This window comes from Chiroxiphia lanceolata, chromosome 3 (assembly GCF_009829145.1).
Source record: "Chiroxiphia lanceolata isolate bChiLan1 chromosome 3, bChiLan1.pri, whole genome shotgun sequence".
NCBI lineage: Eukaryota > Metazoa > Chordata > Aves > Passeriformes > Pipridae > Chiroxiphia > Chiroxiphia lanceolata.
Window position 1 is genome coordinate 64,999,275 of NC_045639.1, and position 15,559 is coordinate 65,014,833.

At 40.5% G+C, this 15,559-nt stretch overlaps 1 protein-coding gene across 1 annotated transcript; it reads right to left on the reverse strand.

The window, feature by feature from the left end:
- Positions 1-2,071: 2,071 nt before the first annotated feature.
- Positions 2,072-11,526, reverse strand: GJA1 (gap junction protein alpha 1). Its single transcript, XM_032683236.1, has 2 exons — positions 11,137-11,526; positions 2,072-5,135 (listed from the first exon to the last, which is right to left on the reverse strand). The coding sequence occupies exon 2, from the start codon at positions 5,117-5,119 to the stop codon at positions 3,974-3,976; it is 1,146 nt and encodes a 381-aa protein (XP_032539127.1). The 5' UTR covers positions 5,120-5,135; positions 11,137-11,526; the 3' UTR covers positions 2,072-3,973.
- Between the last annotated feature and the right edge of the window lie 4,033 nt (positions 11,527-15,559).

The window sequence follows — 15,559 nt, forward strand, 5'->3', positions numbered from 1 at the left end:
GAGGAATTACAAGAAGAATTAAAAGCAGTTCTGACTCAGTGGGGTAGAAACAGCCACCATCAAAACTGGAGGAGGTTTTGATCTGACATACCCAGAATGCTGAATTAACCAGTCAAAGTAATTTCAGATCTGTATCAACTCTCACATCTGACTTGAAAAACTCTACCCCTTATATCACTCCAGGGTTTTTTCCTCTCTTTTAATCAATAACAAGCTGCAGAGAAAGTTCAAGGGAAAAGCCAGCACAGTGGTAGTGTGCAGTTGACCCAGTGATGCTGACTAGCACAGCAGCACTGCAGACAGATGTGGGAGATGTGGTTCTGGACCAGTGAGACAAGCATATTGCTTAAAAATGCTGGATTTTAGTAAGTGCAAAAAGTACGCTCATACAGTTTGTTTCTGTTCGCAAACTATTATTGTAGTTTTCATTTTAAATATGGAAATTTAATTTCTAAATTTGAAAGTAACCTTCAGTGTGTGCTCACTGTATTTAAAACATCTTGAAATTACATGATATGCACATAGATTTTAGGCTGTCTGTAACTTGTCCTTCTAACTTTACTCTTTAAAAACATTTCAAATTACTGGTACAGGGAGGAGGCCCTGGGATGATCTGGCTTTTGGCAAAATATTGCTAAACAAAACATAAACACAAATGTTAAATACTTAACAGGATTTTATATTTGGGTTTGGTGCTATTGTTTTAATTACCTTCAGAGATGTGTATTTTTGCATCTTTTCCAGTTTGAATTCAATATCTGACATATCCTTCTACAGCGGCTGAGAAGTGTGCACTAACATCATTTTTTGTCATCTGCAGTTGATGCAACTGCTGCTGCAGAGATGTGCTGGGAGAAAGCACATTAAGAGCTGGACGAATGGCACACAAAAACGTGTCACCATGATGACTTTGAAGCGTGTAAGAAAAACACTCCACAGAAATAAATCTAGGCTGGAGAAATGGCCCATGGAATGTCTGTACCCTACACATGCACACACATGCATTGCCACCAAAAAATCCCTCAAAGAGTTTTGCACTGAAGCACTAAATTATTTCAGTTGTCCAAGATGCCCCCTGGGACATACCTGACAATCAGCCTGTCTAGGAAACACTACATTTTGTCTCAGGGTGGGCCCTTCTCTGAATGCTTCAGTATCCACCTTTCCTAGGGCATGATCCTCACAAAATGCTTGGAATGCCCTTCCGTTTGTACAGACAAACTAGGACAAGCCAGCTTAAATATGACTCACTGTTATTATTTAAGGAAAACTTCAAAGAGTCATTCCTTGTGCTGGTGATCATGTAGCATTTCTCAGAGCTGTGAATCCACTACCACAGCCCTGTTTATTCTTCCCCTTCTTTGCTAATAGGAAGGGGAAGAATTTGGACTAAAAATAACAAGCAAATTTGAAAGTAGAAAGCTGTATGATAATCACATGACCACTATATTTTGATTTTTCAAATAAAAAAAGGAGTTGAATCATCTCGCCTTTGGAGTCCAATGCTGGAAAGGCAAGCACTGTTTGATTTCGGACATAAAAGGTGCAACAGGAGACAATACTGACATCCCAGCCTTATCAAAATCACTGCCTCTCTCCGAAGGAATGAGGCTTTAATTCCAGACACTGAAACTGACTGTCACTCAAGCAATCTGATTACATGGAGAAATGTAAACTAGAGGCAATGATTACATGATGTTGAATCTAAGCCGTATTAAAAGTTGCTTGAAAAATTATGTGACAGTATTTTATTACTATTTTTTTTATAAGAGTTTGTAAATGAATATGTTTTCTGAGACTCCCAGCAAGATTTGCATTACAGTAGTTCATGCTGACCATGACTTTGTTCCAGGAGTGGCACAGACAATGCTTGCGTTTCCAGTGTTGTGAGGGTATCTGAATCTGGTCTTGTGAAATTTCAGTTCAAAGTAAATCCAGATGGATTAAATCAAGGATGCTGCTGAAATGCAGGGTGACTGGGGTAAAATGAACAAGGAAGGAACAAGTTTGGATCATACTACTGAAACAAAAGATACATGGACATATGAAACAGTAAAAGACAATTAGAAAATGTATTTATACTAAATTAAAACTTTATTGACTAATGTTCTCCAGACAACATGATCTGACAAACTATGGTTGCATACATGCAATGAAGTTGAACACAACAGTAGTTTAACATGGAATGTCAAACAAATTAATATAATGTATTAAATGAAAGAATTTATCTGTGTTGCTGCAAAATGAAACCAAGCTATGTATTTCCTTGGTCAATCTGTGTTCAGCTAAGAGGCTATGCATTTGAAGAAACTGGTAGATTTCTTTAGCATGTATTTCAAATAAATTAGCTAGAATTGTACTCTTTAAAAATCCTTCCAACTTCACTTGCATTTCAAACAAAATCTAAGTGTAAACACTAAAGTTGCTAGAGCCATCTAGAAAGACCTAACTGTCAAACTCAGAGTGGGCATTATAGTTCAGTAAATGTGAATATTTAGAACAAGAAAAATACCAGTTACTGCAAAAGCCATGTAGGCATATTTTATTATTAATCCAGCACAAAGCACTTCTTCTAAGTTTCTCACATAAAAGACTAAAGCTTGCTTACAGTACTACATCTTCTATCATTCAAGCATCATTATTACCTATCAGGGAGACTGGCTAGATGACCTAATGGGTCTTTTCCACCCCTAACTTCTACAAAATAAAATCATTCATGCCAGCAAGAACACAGTTTGCTACATCTTGGGCTTGATCCTGTAGGCTTCATTCAGGCAAAACTCCAAAACACTTAAGAGATTTTCCAGAGCAAGACATCCAGGATTAAGCCCTTTTGATTTTTTATTTTTAAAAGAGCATCCACTTAGGATACATGGAAAACATTCTATAGAATTAAAAAAATATAATGACATGTGCTTCACTTGCATTGAAGGAACCACAGAATGTAAACACCATAGTGGCCCACATTTTCACAATATCCATGAGAAAGTGTCAACTGCAAGTAACTTGTGTGCGTTTATTTCTCAGCCTGTGTTTCCAAGGGTGTTTTGTGTATACCTTTACCTCCACATCCACACACATACTCACTCCCTTAATATACATAAAGGTGTGACAAAATTCACTAAAGGCAGTTGCTTGCTCATCTTGATGCTTAAATCTGCAAGTGGCAGCAAACTGTGTTTTACAGGATGCTAATTAGACTGCACATGAGCAGCAGGACACAAGTATCGCTGTGAGCAAGACTGTGTCATTGCCGGTTCCACAAGCATGGAGCCATCCCATTTATGCACATGACAAAATATACCTGCATAAAGGGCTTGAAGAGCAGGTGACCAAAGTATTTTTTGGTGGGCCATGTCTAAAATTTGAATCGAACAACTCAAAGATTGTAGATTGTCCTCACAGGAGCTTTCTGACAACCTGGAGGACTCTGTAGGAAAGTTTACCTTCAAAGTGCACTAAGAATGGAATGTTCTTGACAGGGAAATGATCAGAAGCAATCCTGGACTTTTTTGCATATTGAATAGGAAAAATGTTTTCATCTTCAGGTAGCACTTCACCCTGACAAATGTGGGTTCAGTTATTATTAGGTTTTAGCATTACAGAAGATTTTTTAGGAACAAACATGATAGTACACACATACACATACACTCAGATATTTACAGCCTTTCTAGAAAAACAGCCCCTTACCTTAGTACTACCTATCTTTTTCTTTTTTTTTTTTTTAGTATTTGAATTCTTTAAACCAGCTACATTAAATACCAATGTGTAATGTACCACCCCACACCAATCCCACATCCCCTCAAAAAACAGCAATTATTTCAAAAGTTTGTTTGCTTGTTTGTTTTTTTATGATTGTTAAAATCTCCTGCTTGAGACTGTTAAGTACCACCTCCGCTGGAACAAGATCAGCACTGACGGCATCTTCCAATGCCCGTCGTTTCATAGTTGAGCAAGTACTGCAGCAAGAAGCTTAGATCTCCAGGTCGTCAGGTCGAGGCCTGCTGCTGGCTCGGCTGCTGGCTCTGCTGGGAGGCCTCTGGTCCACAATGGTGAGGGGCTGCAGCTCGTGTCCCGATGCCAATTTTTTAGTGTTCTGGTGCTCATCAGAGAAGTCGAAGGGCTGGGCATGCGAGTTGGAGATGGTGCTGCCAGCCTGCCCCATTCTGTTCTGCTCCGCGCTGTAGTTGGCCCAGTTTTGCTCGCTGGCTTGCTTATTGTAGTTACGACAGGAGGAATTGTTCCTGTCTCCGGTAACAAGCTTGTACCCTGGGGGAGACATGGGAGACAAGGGGGCGGTCGGTGAGGAGCAGCCATTGTAATAAGCATATTTGGGGGAGCCACAGTCCTTGGAAGGGCTCATGGCACCGCTGTGGGAGTAGGGGTCGGTTTTGCCTTTCACACGATCCTTGACACCCTTGAAGAACACGTAGAAAAGCTCAATGATGTTCAAGGCAAGAGACACCAAGGACACCACCAGCATGAAGAGGATGAAGATGGTTTTCTCAGTTGGACGGGAGAGGAAACAGTCCACCCTGTGTGGGCACGGATCTCGCTCACAGGTGTAGATGGCATTCAGACTAAACCCATAAATGTACCACTGTATCAGCAAGAAAGCCACCTCGAAGACAGATTTAAACAGGATGCTGATGATGTATGTACGGAGCAGTCCCCCACGCATCTTCACTTTGCCATGCTCTTCGATCCCATACTTGAATTTCTTAATTTCTATTTGCTTGAGGTGCATATCCACATTCACGCCATCATTTGCGACCACTTTGAGCTCTTCTTCTCTTTTGTTCAGTTTTTCTTCTTTCCTCATTACATAGAACACGTGTGCCAGGTACAAAAGGGTAGGTACAGACACAAATATGATCTGCAGAACCCAAAAGCGTACATGGGAGATGGGGAAGGACTTGTCATAGCAGACGTTCTCACAACCAGGCTGTTGAGTGTTACACCGGAAAGCAGACTGTTCATCTCCCCAAGCAGATTCGACTGCTGTCCCTAATAGCAAGATTCGGAAAATGAAGAGAACAGACAGCCACACTTTCCCTCCCGCAGTAGAATAGGCTTGAACTTTGTCAAGAAGTTTTCCTAAGGCACTCCAATCACCCATCTTCACAGGATGCTGGCTAAACAAGGGCACAAAGAAAAAAAAAAGTAGGGTTAAGGCAGAGCTTGAATACCTTTGACAGACTAAATCACAGACCAATGCTAATAGAGCAGTGGTGTCAGTTTTGTTCTAATTCATGTGTCTTACACTATCTGAAGAGAAAACAAAGTTTTAGTCTGCAGGTGGAGTGGGATATCAGGGAAACTGAAAAGAGAAAGTACCATGTAATGTCTCAGAGCAAAATGAAAAAAGAGGTTCCTAATTTCATTCCAGTTTTCAAGAAGCCTGTGACAACCCTCAGTGACCATTGTGGCTGGCTCAGCTTCCTTGGTGGCAGCCTCAGTTCAGTGACCTACACCTGCCTCAGGTGGAAAACAGCTGTGACACACTGCTGAAGCAGGGTGTGGAACTAAGCAGTGGCACTGCCTAAATATGCTAGGAATATATGAAAGATTTCTCAGTTTCAGTGTGTATTGATTGTTCCCTGTAATTTTTATGCTCAATCTTTCAGATACTAAAAAAGCAAACCATGGGTTAACATAAATACAAAAGATTACATTAAGTTAACGTTAGGGTCAGATACATAAAATTCTATCACTGCAAAATGCATGCTGTTTTTCCTACACCAGCATTAAACTGGCCTCTTGCCTATCGCTACATAGTGTGCAACACATTTAAGAGTATAGTTCCTGATGATGCCAAGTTTATACTCTACTCAACTTCAGAAAAAAAATTGCTTTCTAAATACAGCTCGTACATTAGTATTTGCAGATCAAAGCTAGCATTCTTTACCTATAGTTTTATGAAGGAACCAAAAATAGTAAATACATGAAACACAACTAAGATAATGTTACCATATTGGAGGAACTCGTTTCCTGTTTATCTGTGATTTGCTTAATTCATTGTAGTTTCAGATTTGTGTTTGCATCTTTTTGTATTTAAATTCCTTCTTTGTTTTGAAAGGAAAAAATATTCAGCAAGGAAAAAAGAAATAGGTAAATGAGCTCTTTCTAAGGCAACTCCTGGCTTGCAGTTTGCATTCCAAGTGTTGAACACTGCAAGTTTAAACTGTCTCCCCGACTTGAGTTTTAAAGTGTGCATTTCTGGGACACAGGCAGGTTCTTGGGATATCTGGAAATACACAGGATGACATAAAAAAATAAAAATTCCTGGGAAGAATAAATTTCACTATAGATTTTTATCAACTAGAGAATGGCAATCTTATATTCATAAAAACTTACATTTTAACTTGCCCCCTGACAAAGCATGTGAAATCAGGAATTTAACAGGAAAAATAATCAAAAAGTTTCCCCTTTAAAGTGGATGCTGCTGGGCATAGATATTTGTTCCGCGCATGCTGAGTAATCCCTTCCTGGTATTAACAGTTTTTATAATGTCCAAATGATTTCCTCCCCACTGCATCATGGATATATCCCCTAGTGAAGGTCATTTATAGAAAAAGCACTTTTTGGATAATTCATAAAATAGGAAATTTTAGCACCAAGGGGACTTGCTTTCAAGAAGCAGTGAGTCACTGGAAACACAAGACTGTAAATCTGGCAAACTCACACATAACAATAAATGTCAAATAAAAACACACCATTCCTGCCATCAGAAAGAGTCTGACAGAGTAATGGGAGACAAGTGTCTAAAATAGCTTCGAGATGCCAATTATCTTTGAACCCCTGAAAAATATACCAGGGCCATTTCCTCCATTTGCCTAGTCAGCTGGCTCTGAAGCTCACCAACCGCAGCCTGCTGACCCTTCCTCATATAATTAGCTCTTCTCATGAATGAAGCCCCATCAAAGGATCAGGCCTGCTTCAGACTTTGAAATCTGGAAGCCTCTGCTGGGAGGAGTATGCACAGCATACTCTGACACATCCCCTTAGCCATCCTCAGCTTTCTTCTTTCCCGGGAAAAGTGAGTTTGTCTTTTGGGGCTGGGGCGGCAGACAGGAGTCAGGCAGAGAGGATCGCAGAGGTCTCTGGAAAGGCTGAAATGAAATGTGACTACATTCTTCTCAGGCTGGGATTGTTAAAACAGAGAACAGCCTGTAACTATACAACACGTGAAGTCTGTTTTAAAAGCAAACTATTTGCTCCATGTCCTAGAAGTGAAGTGGACAGAAGGAGCCTTTTTCAAGTAACAGCTTCTTGATTTAATTAGTCAGCTTTCCAATGATTTTAAACTACTGGGTTAACAGACTTTCCTCAGACTCAACGTTTTTACTGTCTAAATGTTATTTCAGATTGAAAGCCTGATTAAGAAAACAGAGAATGTGTTATTTCTAGGCAGTTATGTGTTGTTTGTTTTCTAATTACACCCCTTTCTGGTTCATTAATGCAATGTGATTTACTTCAGTTTTGACCTACTTAATCCCACACCTGCAATAGTTGGAGAATTAACTACCTATTTTTTAATTTGCTTCAGCATGCAAAATTGCTAAATTTCATCTGTGTCCTCTGGCAATATAAACTCCAGGAGGAAACATTCCATGCCTGAATTACTCATACATAGTTTTGAAAAGCAACTTTTTTAAACAGAGATCAGTTACATGCTAGCCTTTGCCAGTGATAAAAAACCCCACATCAATTCAAAACATTGTACTGTTAATCAGATAACCTTGTGGTGGCACAAATATATTATTCCTTTTCTTAAGTGGATTCTATTGCGTTATGAAACACAGTACTTTGCTTTGTTGTAGATAAAATTCATTCATCGGATCTAACTTGTTTACTTTCAGGGCACTGAAAGACCAGTTTTATTAACTGACTACAAATCTGTTTACCAGGTATAGAAAGAGGGTTTGTATCAAATGGGTATTTTAAGTATTCTAGCTTTGTAAGTAGTTTCTAAGGGTTGGCAGAACCTTTAAAAGTAGTTCTTCAACATTCTGAACTAAAACTTCTTTTAACACTTCCAAACACCTTAAGTGAGTCCACTGAATGACACAGGCTGGCCTGTTCAATTGATATGATTTCACTACTTTAGGAATTTAAGGATATGGCTGATGATGAGTACGTGTGTTTCATAAGTTCCTGGTGATTAATACTTTACAGGATCATAACCTTCTTCTGAGGTAGACTAATGCTGGCCTAGCACTAATATAAAGCAGTCTTTAAAAGATGGATTTCTTCCAGGTCCTACTGTGTGTGGGTAAAGATAGGAAAAAAATCCATAGAGCAGCAGGAGATCTGACAGCATTCATTGCATGGTTTTTGGATGACCAAATATATAAGACATTTGATTTCTAGGCCACAATTAAGAAATTCTAGAACTATTTTTTATGGACAGCATTCATCATGTCATCTGGTTCATATTTTCCAAAAAGAATAATGCAAACTCAGGGCTGTGATAATGTGCCCAGGTCTGACTACAGTGTTAGAAGGTCACATGCTAGCGGATGAAGAGCAGTAAGGGTTAGAGTGGGTTCTAAAATGGGATCATGCAGCTGAAGCAACTGGGAAACAGGACAAAGTTTTGGTTTTCCAACTCCTTCTGCCTTTTTACTTGTGCTTACACACACATATGGGCAAGAGAGAAAGTTCTGGACCCTGAACATCAATCGGCTTGAGCATTTCTCAAAAGTAACATGCGTTGCAAAGAAAGCAGATGAGATGTACAACTCGTCGAGTTTGGATAAGTTGGAAGAGGGAAAGCTAGGTTTCTGTAGTCTTGCAAAAATAAAAGAATGTCTTCCAGACATTCCTCTGGGAAAGTGGTGTTCATATGTAGGACTGCAGATCAGCTTCAGTTCATTTCATCCACCGGACAAAGATTACGCATTAAATGGTTGCAGTAACTAGAATTTAGTGTCACAACTATGATTTTCTTCTTTGTCTGCCAGTATTTCTGGTGGTCAGTCACTAGTGGATCTACTCCACAGCCTCTGCCTCTCACATGTTGTAACCTCCCCACCTAGTTTAATTTTAAATCATGTTTGCAAAAGCAACTTTAAGCACTTTCTTAGACAGTCTCTAGTTGTACAATTCAGGTCTACCCTCTGTGTTAATGCCCAGATTCATCCCTCTCCTGACTCACTCCGGAATTAAGGGAAGGAAAGCTGAATTCCCTGAGGGGGCCTTGGGCCCTCTGATGCTTCTGCTTGAGGATTTTGAAATCTGGATGTCTAAAACATACATGGGCATAAAAAACAGCCCAGGTGCCTCCATGCAAGACAAATTCAGTAGGTAACAAGGGGAGGAGATACTAGTCACTGGAGGAGAGAAAGCAATGTATCTAATGAAACAGATGCATTGCTCAATGTCCTCTAACCTTCCCTGTGCCCACAGGAATCCTTGGCCTTGGTTCATTGCAGAGACAAATAAAATTTATCTTTTGGGCTTGCATAATATGAGAGATAGCTTGAGATAACTTTACAGTGTTGAATCTGTCTGCATTCCTGTGTGTATAAGCATTCAGCTTTATGTTGCAAATCAAATCCCTTGTGTCCATCCCTCCCTTCCCTCTCCTGAACCGAGCCTGCTACTTGCCTTTCTCCCATTCGAATACTTGTTAGGTATTGTGGGTCAGCGCCAGTGTTTGGCTTTGAAGTTTCTGAAGGAAACACTTCAGTAAACATCCCAAAGACTAAAAGCTTAAATTCTGCAGCATAGTGTGCTGTCCAGATGTTAAAAATGGCAGGATGAAAGCTTCACGCAAGTCCTCTAACTCGCTCCCTATGCACGCGCACACACACTCACACTCACACACCCACACCCACACCACACACACACGCGTACACGGGGACGTCAGGCAAAAGGTGTCCATAGCCCATTTTTGCCTCCATTACCAGGGGTTTTCATCACAAATGTCACATACAAAAACGAAAAGGAATGCCTTGGACGAAATTTGCTGCTTCGTGACGCTCGCTGGGTATCTCAAGGCAAAATATGAGGACACATATAAGCACACAATATTCTTGTTCATGTGTTACTTGATAAGATAGACTCTCTACTTCATCTGTCTTTCAGCTGAAGGCTTTTTCTGCTTCCTCTTGTTGCTTTTTAACTACTGGCAAGCAGTAGGCAACAATTGCTATAAGGAATCACTCCAAGTCTCGCAACATAAAAAGCTTTTCATTTCTCCCAAAGATGCTGCTCAAGCATTTATTCCTCTGCATTTTGGTCATTCAAATCTTCAAGGGAATGTAACATAATAGAGATTATGACACATATTGTGTGTATTCTTGCACAGTCCTTCCTAGACAACTTTCATTTATATCTACCCAACACTTTCACAGACATTGCCAACGTGGTAAGGCATATCATGATATTCCACATTCCTTCTCTAAAATCCCTCACAGAGGTTGCTAAAACAGAGTAACTATATACAAACCAGGTTAAAAATCCGTAACGCATGTCTGGATTTTATCACATCTATTTTAAAAGAAAAGGGGAAAAAAATTATCAGGAAGACCACGTGAAAGTCACTACTTCAGTAGCTGCAGCATTTAACAAAGCACCTAATTAAGAACCTTGCTCTGCTCAAGCTATCAGGCATCAATCAGGATTTCCATATGAAAGCAAAATGTGTGGGGAAGGAACTGGACGCACTCAGGGCAAGGTCTCTCTGTTAATAACTTCTGAGGCAATTTCGGTACAACAGAGGAGTCTGAAGCGCACCTCAGTTTTTTTCTTTAAAGGAGCTGAGTTACCCCGAGAGCAGTGCAGGGGAGTGATCGCAAGCACTAGCAACAAGTCTGCAACTCAGCCCAGCACTCACAACTTCGCTGCAGCTCCTTCTTCGCTTGAAAAAGGTTATAAGTTGTAAAAGTGTAACACTTCTAAAAATGTATAGAAATATGACGAAAGAAAGTAAAGGATTCCTCCAAGATGGAACTTCGCTTTGCACTTTTAAGAGAATCTACGTTGTTAAGAGATGTGTTTTTTTAAAACAAGTTCAACCATGAGCACAATGACACAGGATTTCTGGGGGGGTGGGAGAAGAAAAGAAGTGTTTTCAGAAAAAAAAAAAGTGATACACAAAAAGATGAAAAAGGAAAACTTTCAACTTACCCTTGCTGATCAGCAGTGAAACTGGATCAGAGTACTTCTTTGGATGGTTAAAGTAAAATGGAAGAGCACGTTCAGGCACTCAGACCTATCTATTTAAACTTTAAAAGTCTACTCCTGTTTTGTATTTTTCATCCTTCCTTCCCCACTAATGAAAGAAAACTGCTGATACCTCGTAAAAGTTTTTTCTAACTTTGAACACTGGGAGAGCTTTTAACAAGTTTTCAAGCCTCTGACTGTGCGAGAGGAGGGGAGAGGGAGGGGAGGCAGCCGGGGAGGAGGGGCGCGCTGCGGGCGGAGAGCAGGGAGCTGGGGGAGGAGGAGGGAGCGGGCTGAAGACAGCAAAAAGCAGCCCGCGTAAAGACACAGAGCATGGAAGTCCACTCTTGCTGATGTAACAAAACAAATACAAGGGCAATTAGCAGCCGCCTCACACCCCCCTCCCCGGTCACTGGGGCACCTGGGTGGCACTGTGTCCAGATCTGGGCTCGCCTGAGACAGATGAAACAGCTTGGCTCTCTGCTGTGCATCAGGAGTTTCACTGCAGGGAAAGGGGAAAATGCATTGAAAGGGATTAATGGGTAACCAGCGCGGATCTCCTGGACGCTGGGGCTGCTCCCTCTGTTCACTCCTCGCCACCATTCAGGAGAGGAAGCCCTCCCAAGCCCTCTCTACTTTTTGTTATGAACGCAACAGCTTTGTCTGCTGAGGTCAATTTCCTTTACGTGCACACATGAAAGTACACACCGGGAGCAGCGTTTGTTTCCACTGGAGATACACATCACATATTTTTTTACACACACGTGTGTGTGTGTCTGTCCCATGGGAGAAATGAAGAAATGACCTCAAATTCCAGGAAACTCTTTCCAGGAAATTTCAAAAAATAAAGCACAATACAGAGAATCAGTCTTCAATAGTAAGAAGAAATGCTCCTGATAATTTTTGAACACATTTTACAGAGTAAAATCATGCTCCAAAACTGATCTATGCAATTGGAGAAAACTAGTTTGGCTTTGCTCCTGACCAGACCCTAGTTAAATGCTCCTTGAAAAAATGCCTCCTCCGTGGAACAGAGATTAATTTATTTGTCTGTCTGTGTAAAGCTCCTCACACATGGAATCCAAACTTCATGAGGAACTGGTCTTGTATTTGTTCACGTCATGCGGTATTAGCTGCTCTGTGGGACTGCTTAAGAGCTTCTCTAGAAGTGTTTGTGGTCAGATAGTTCTCCATGAAGTTTCACAGTTTGGATTGTACTGGACTCATTTGAGTTTCAACTCATGTTATTCTCAAGACCTATTTCTGGGCTTAGTACCATGGAAGAGCATTTTTTGCTCTTTGAAGGCTACGAAGGAGGGAAGAAGTCCAATAATGGTCATTGAGAGCTTCCTAGATAAAAGTCCTCTACAGTTTCTTCTTGAAATAATGAATGTTACACTATACTACACAACCTAGATATTACTGCTTATTTTGCACAGCTCTTCCCTACTGCTTTTCACCCAGAACTCTCTCAAAGTAAGGCAAGGCCTTTGTAGAAAGCTACTCATCAGGGAGCTTTGAAGCTGGGAAACAAATACACCATCCTGGTTCTTGCTCTGGAGCAGTTTGTAGCAGACTACACTGCCTCCTGTTTGAGAAAAAGAGTTAGTACACTACAACTGCACACCTATTCCCCTTCCTCCAGCTGCAGACGGAGACAGCTGGTTTCCTCAGTTTGCCCTCTTTCCTTTGACATTGGCTGTTAGATTTTACAATTTTGTTTTGGTTTTGTTTGTTTGTTTGTTTGTTTGTTTCTCTTACAGTTGTCCAAGCCATAGGGCAGAAAGAAATCCCACGTTTTCTGAAGGTTGTTTTCAGGTTGCCTTTTCTCATCACATTAAGAGAGAAATGGATCTGTGTGCCTAACAGGCTGTGAGCCCTTCTTCTTGAGAATGGAAAAATTGTAATACACAAATCATAGCATTTCATAGCCTTCATGACTATTGTACAGACAGGGAGCAGAATACACATAGTGCTCCTGCTACAGCCCTGTAAAACACTGGTCATTCTGGAGCAAAGTACAAAACTCTGTCAACATGGCTATGTGTGTGTTGATGCTGGAGACATGGAGGAGATTTGGGATGTTGTATAGGGTGCTGCTGCAAAAGCTGCCCCTTAGGAAAACAGAATTATGCCAGGGAAGAAACCTTGAAACATAGTATGCAAGAATACAAAGCTATCATTCCCTGTCAAAACATTTGAAAAATTTTGAAAGAAGGGCAGAGAATCTTAAAATCCACCTTGGAAAACTAAAATGTGTATGTTAGTAACAAGGAAAGAATAATTTTGCAGCCATATTAAGCACAACACTTGGCTTTCTTATGGCATTATCCACATGCAAAGAGAAAGTTTTACAAATCTCCGCCCGCAATGCTTTGTAGAATTAGGAAAGATTATCATTAGTCCTGATAAGAATTACTTGGAAATGTCACCTAGAGTTTGGAACTACATCTCCATGGTCATGTTCCACAGCGTATTACCAGAACATATTCAGCTTCAGGTGATGCAATGATCTACCATTTCACAAGGTTACCAGAAAGTCCCACACTCATTCGCCTCACAATGGAAATAAGTTTTTCAGATTGAACAAACATCCTCATGCGCAACCCCTCTTCAGGTAAAGCTGTGTTCAACAAGAAAGCAGGGGATATCAAGCCTGACATATTTGTAAACCTGTTCTTCATTACGGTCTAAGTGATAGGTAAGATCACAGTTAAGTTTGAGGCCTTGTATTGTGGAACACAGATAGATTCTTTTCACCAGATAGGAATTCATATTTTGGGGCCTTGAGCTCCCTGGGACTTCTGTTGTCATCCATTGACATTTTGACTTTTGGAGCAAACAGCACTGTCTTGTGAAACAATCTTTCAGCATGGCAATGTGAGGACTCCAGAACCTGTTTGCCTTTCACTGTGACTCAATGCAGTGCTGGAGCCTAGGCTCCGTCAAGGGCATCTCTGGGACTGAACCTCAGGGTGACTTCCACAGGGTTTCTGTACACTCTCTGTGAATTCTCAGCTGAATCAGTGAAATAGTTCAGAGCCCACAGTACTGCTGCTGCTTTTCTACACAGACTTACCAAATGGAACCATACATTGATCTATTTAGTATTTCCAGCTTTTGACACAGATTCACGGTTAATAAAGAACTCAGTCCACTATATATATATCTATATTTTTATATATATATATATTCTATATATCACCTGAACACAAGTGCAGCATTCTATACAGAAACTTTTTTCCTCATATTGTTTACAAATACTCCCTCAAAAATATTTGATAACCTAATTCGCTAGGAAAGCCCTGGTGAATGTTTCATTTGGAAGTTTCTCCAGTCCTTTGACCATTACCAAATCTCCCATTGATACCAGCTGGGTTCACGGTCTACTTCCAATTAAGCATGCCTGTAATATATGGAGCTCTTAAAATGAATAGCATGTCTTCACTTGTTTTCAATTTGTTTGCAAAATTCACATCCCAGTACTCCCATTCACACCAGTGTCCTCATCCTGTGCAATTTGGGAGAGGAATCCAAGGACCAAATAAAATGAGCTGAATATACAGTACATGGAGATTAACATACACGGCAATGCAGATTTATTTAGGTGCTTTCATGGCAGCTGTGCAGTCACCTACATCCCTGAATGGCACATAAGCTTTGGCAGGTTCCCTTGGCACACACTTGGCTTTAAAGACAGACTTGTGAATAATGCCCTGGTTCATGGCCCATAGAGGTAAAGCTTTTCAGAACGTCCAAGGAACAATAATGTGTGGTATTTCTTGATTACCTAAGCACATAAATGTGCAGACTAATGCTTTGGGTTGTTTTTTTGTTTTTTTTTTTTTTTTTTAAGCAAGCACCCAGTGTTTTTTGCTTGTTTAAGGAATTTACATCACATAGAAATACAACACAGCTTTGAAGTTGCTGGCCACAGTGCTTTCACATTCTCTCAGCTGGGGTGACTGGACTGGAGCCTGCTGTAAGATGCTGCACCCAGCACCATCGGGTGTGCAAAACACAGCCTTAACCACTCCCTGCCTCAAGTTTCAAAGGGTCATTCCTTGTTCAAAACAGACAATTCAAGGCAATTGTCATCCCTCAAGGTGGTATCTTGGTTCCACTTGGGTGGCACAGCACACAGTATATAAGAATATTTTCTGATAATTGTAAGGATAATAATAATAAAAAGGAGGATAATCATAAGACTGTCTCGTAGTGAGCTCACTTGCCATTCCTTTTTGAAAGTGGTCTCTCACATTCATTTCATTCAAAGCTAGATATTGCCCAGGGGAAAAGTAGGCTTAGTCAGCATAAGATAGATTATGCTCTTACTGCCTGCAAAAGAAAAAAAAAATGCTGTTTTAAAAGAAACTCTGCTGGAAAA

Excerpts from the sequence above, each read along its gene's own strand:
- GJA1 (XM_032683236.1), bottom strand. The coding sequence starts at position 5,119 with ATGGGTGATTGGAGTGCCTTAGGAAAACTTCTTGACAAAGTTCAAGCC.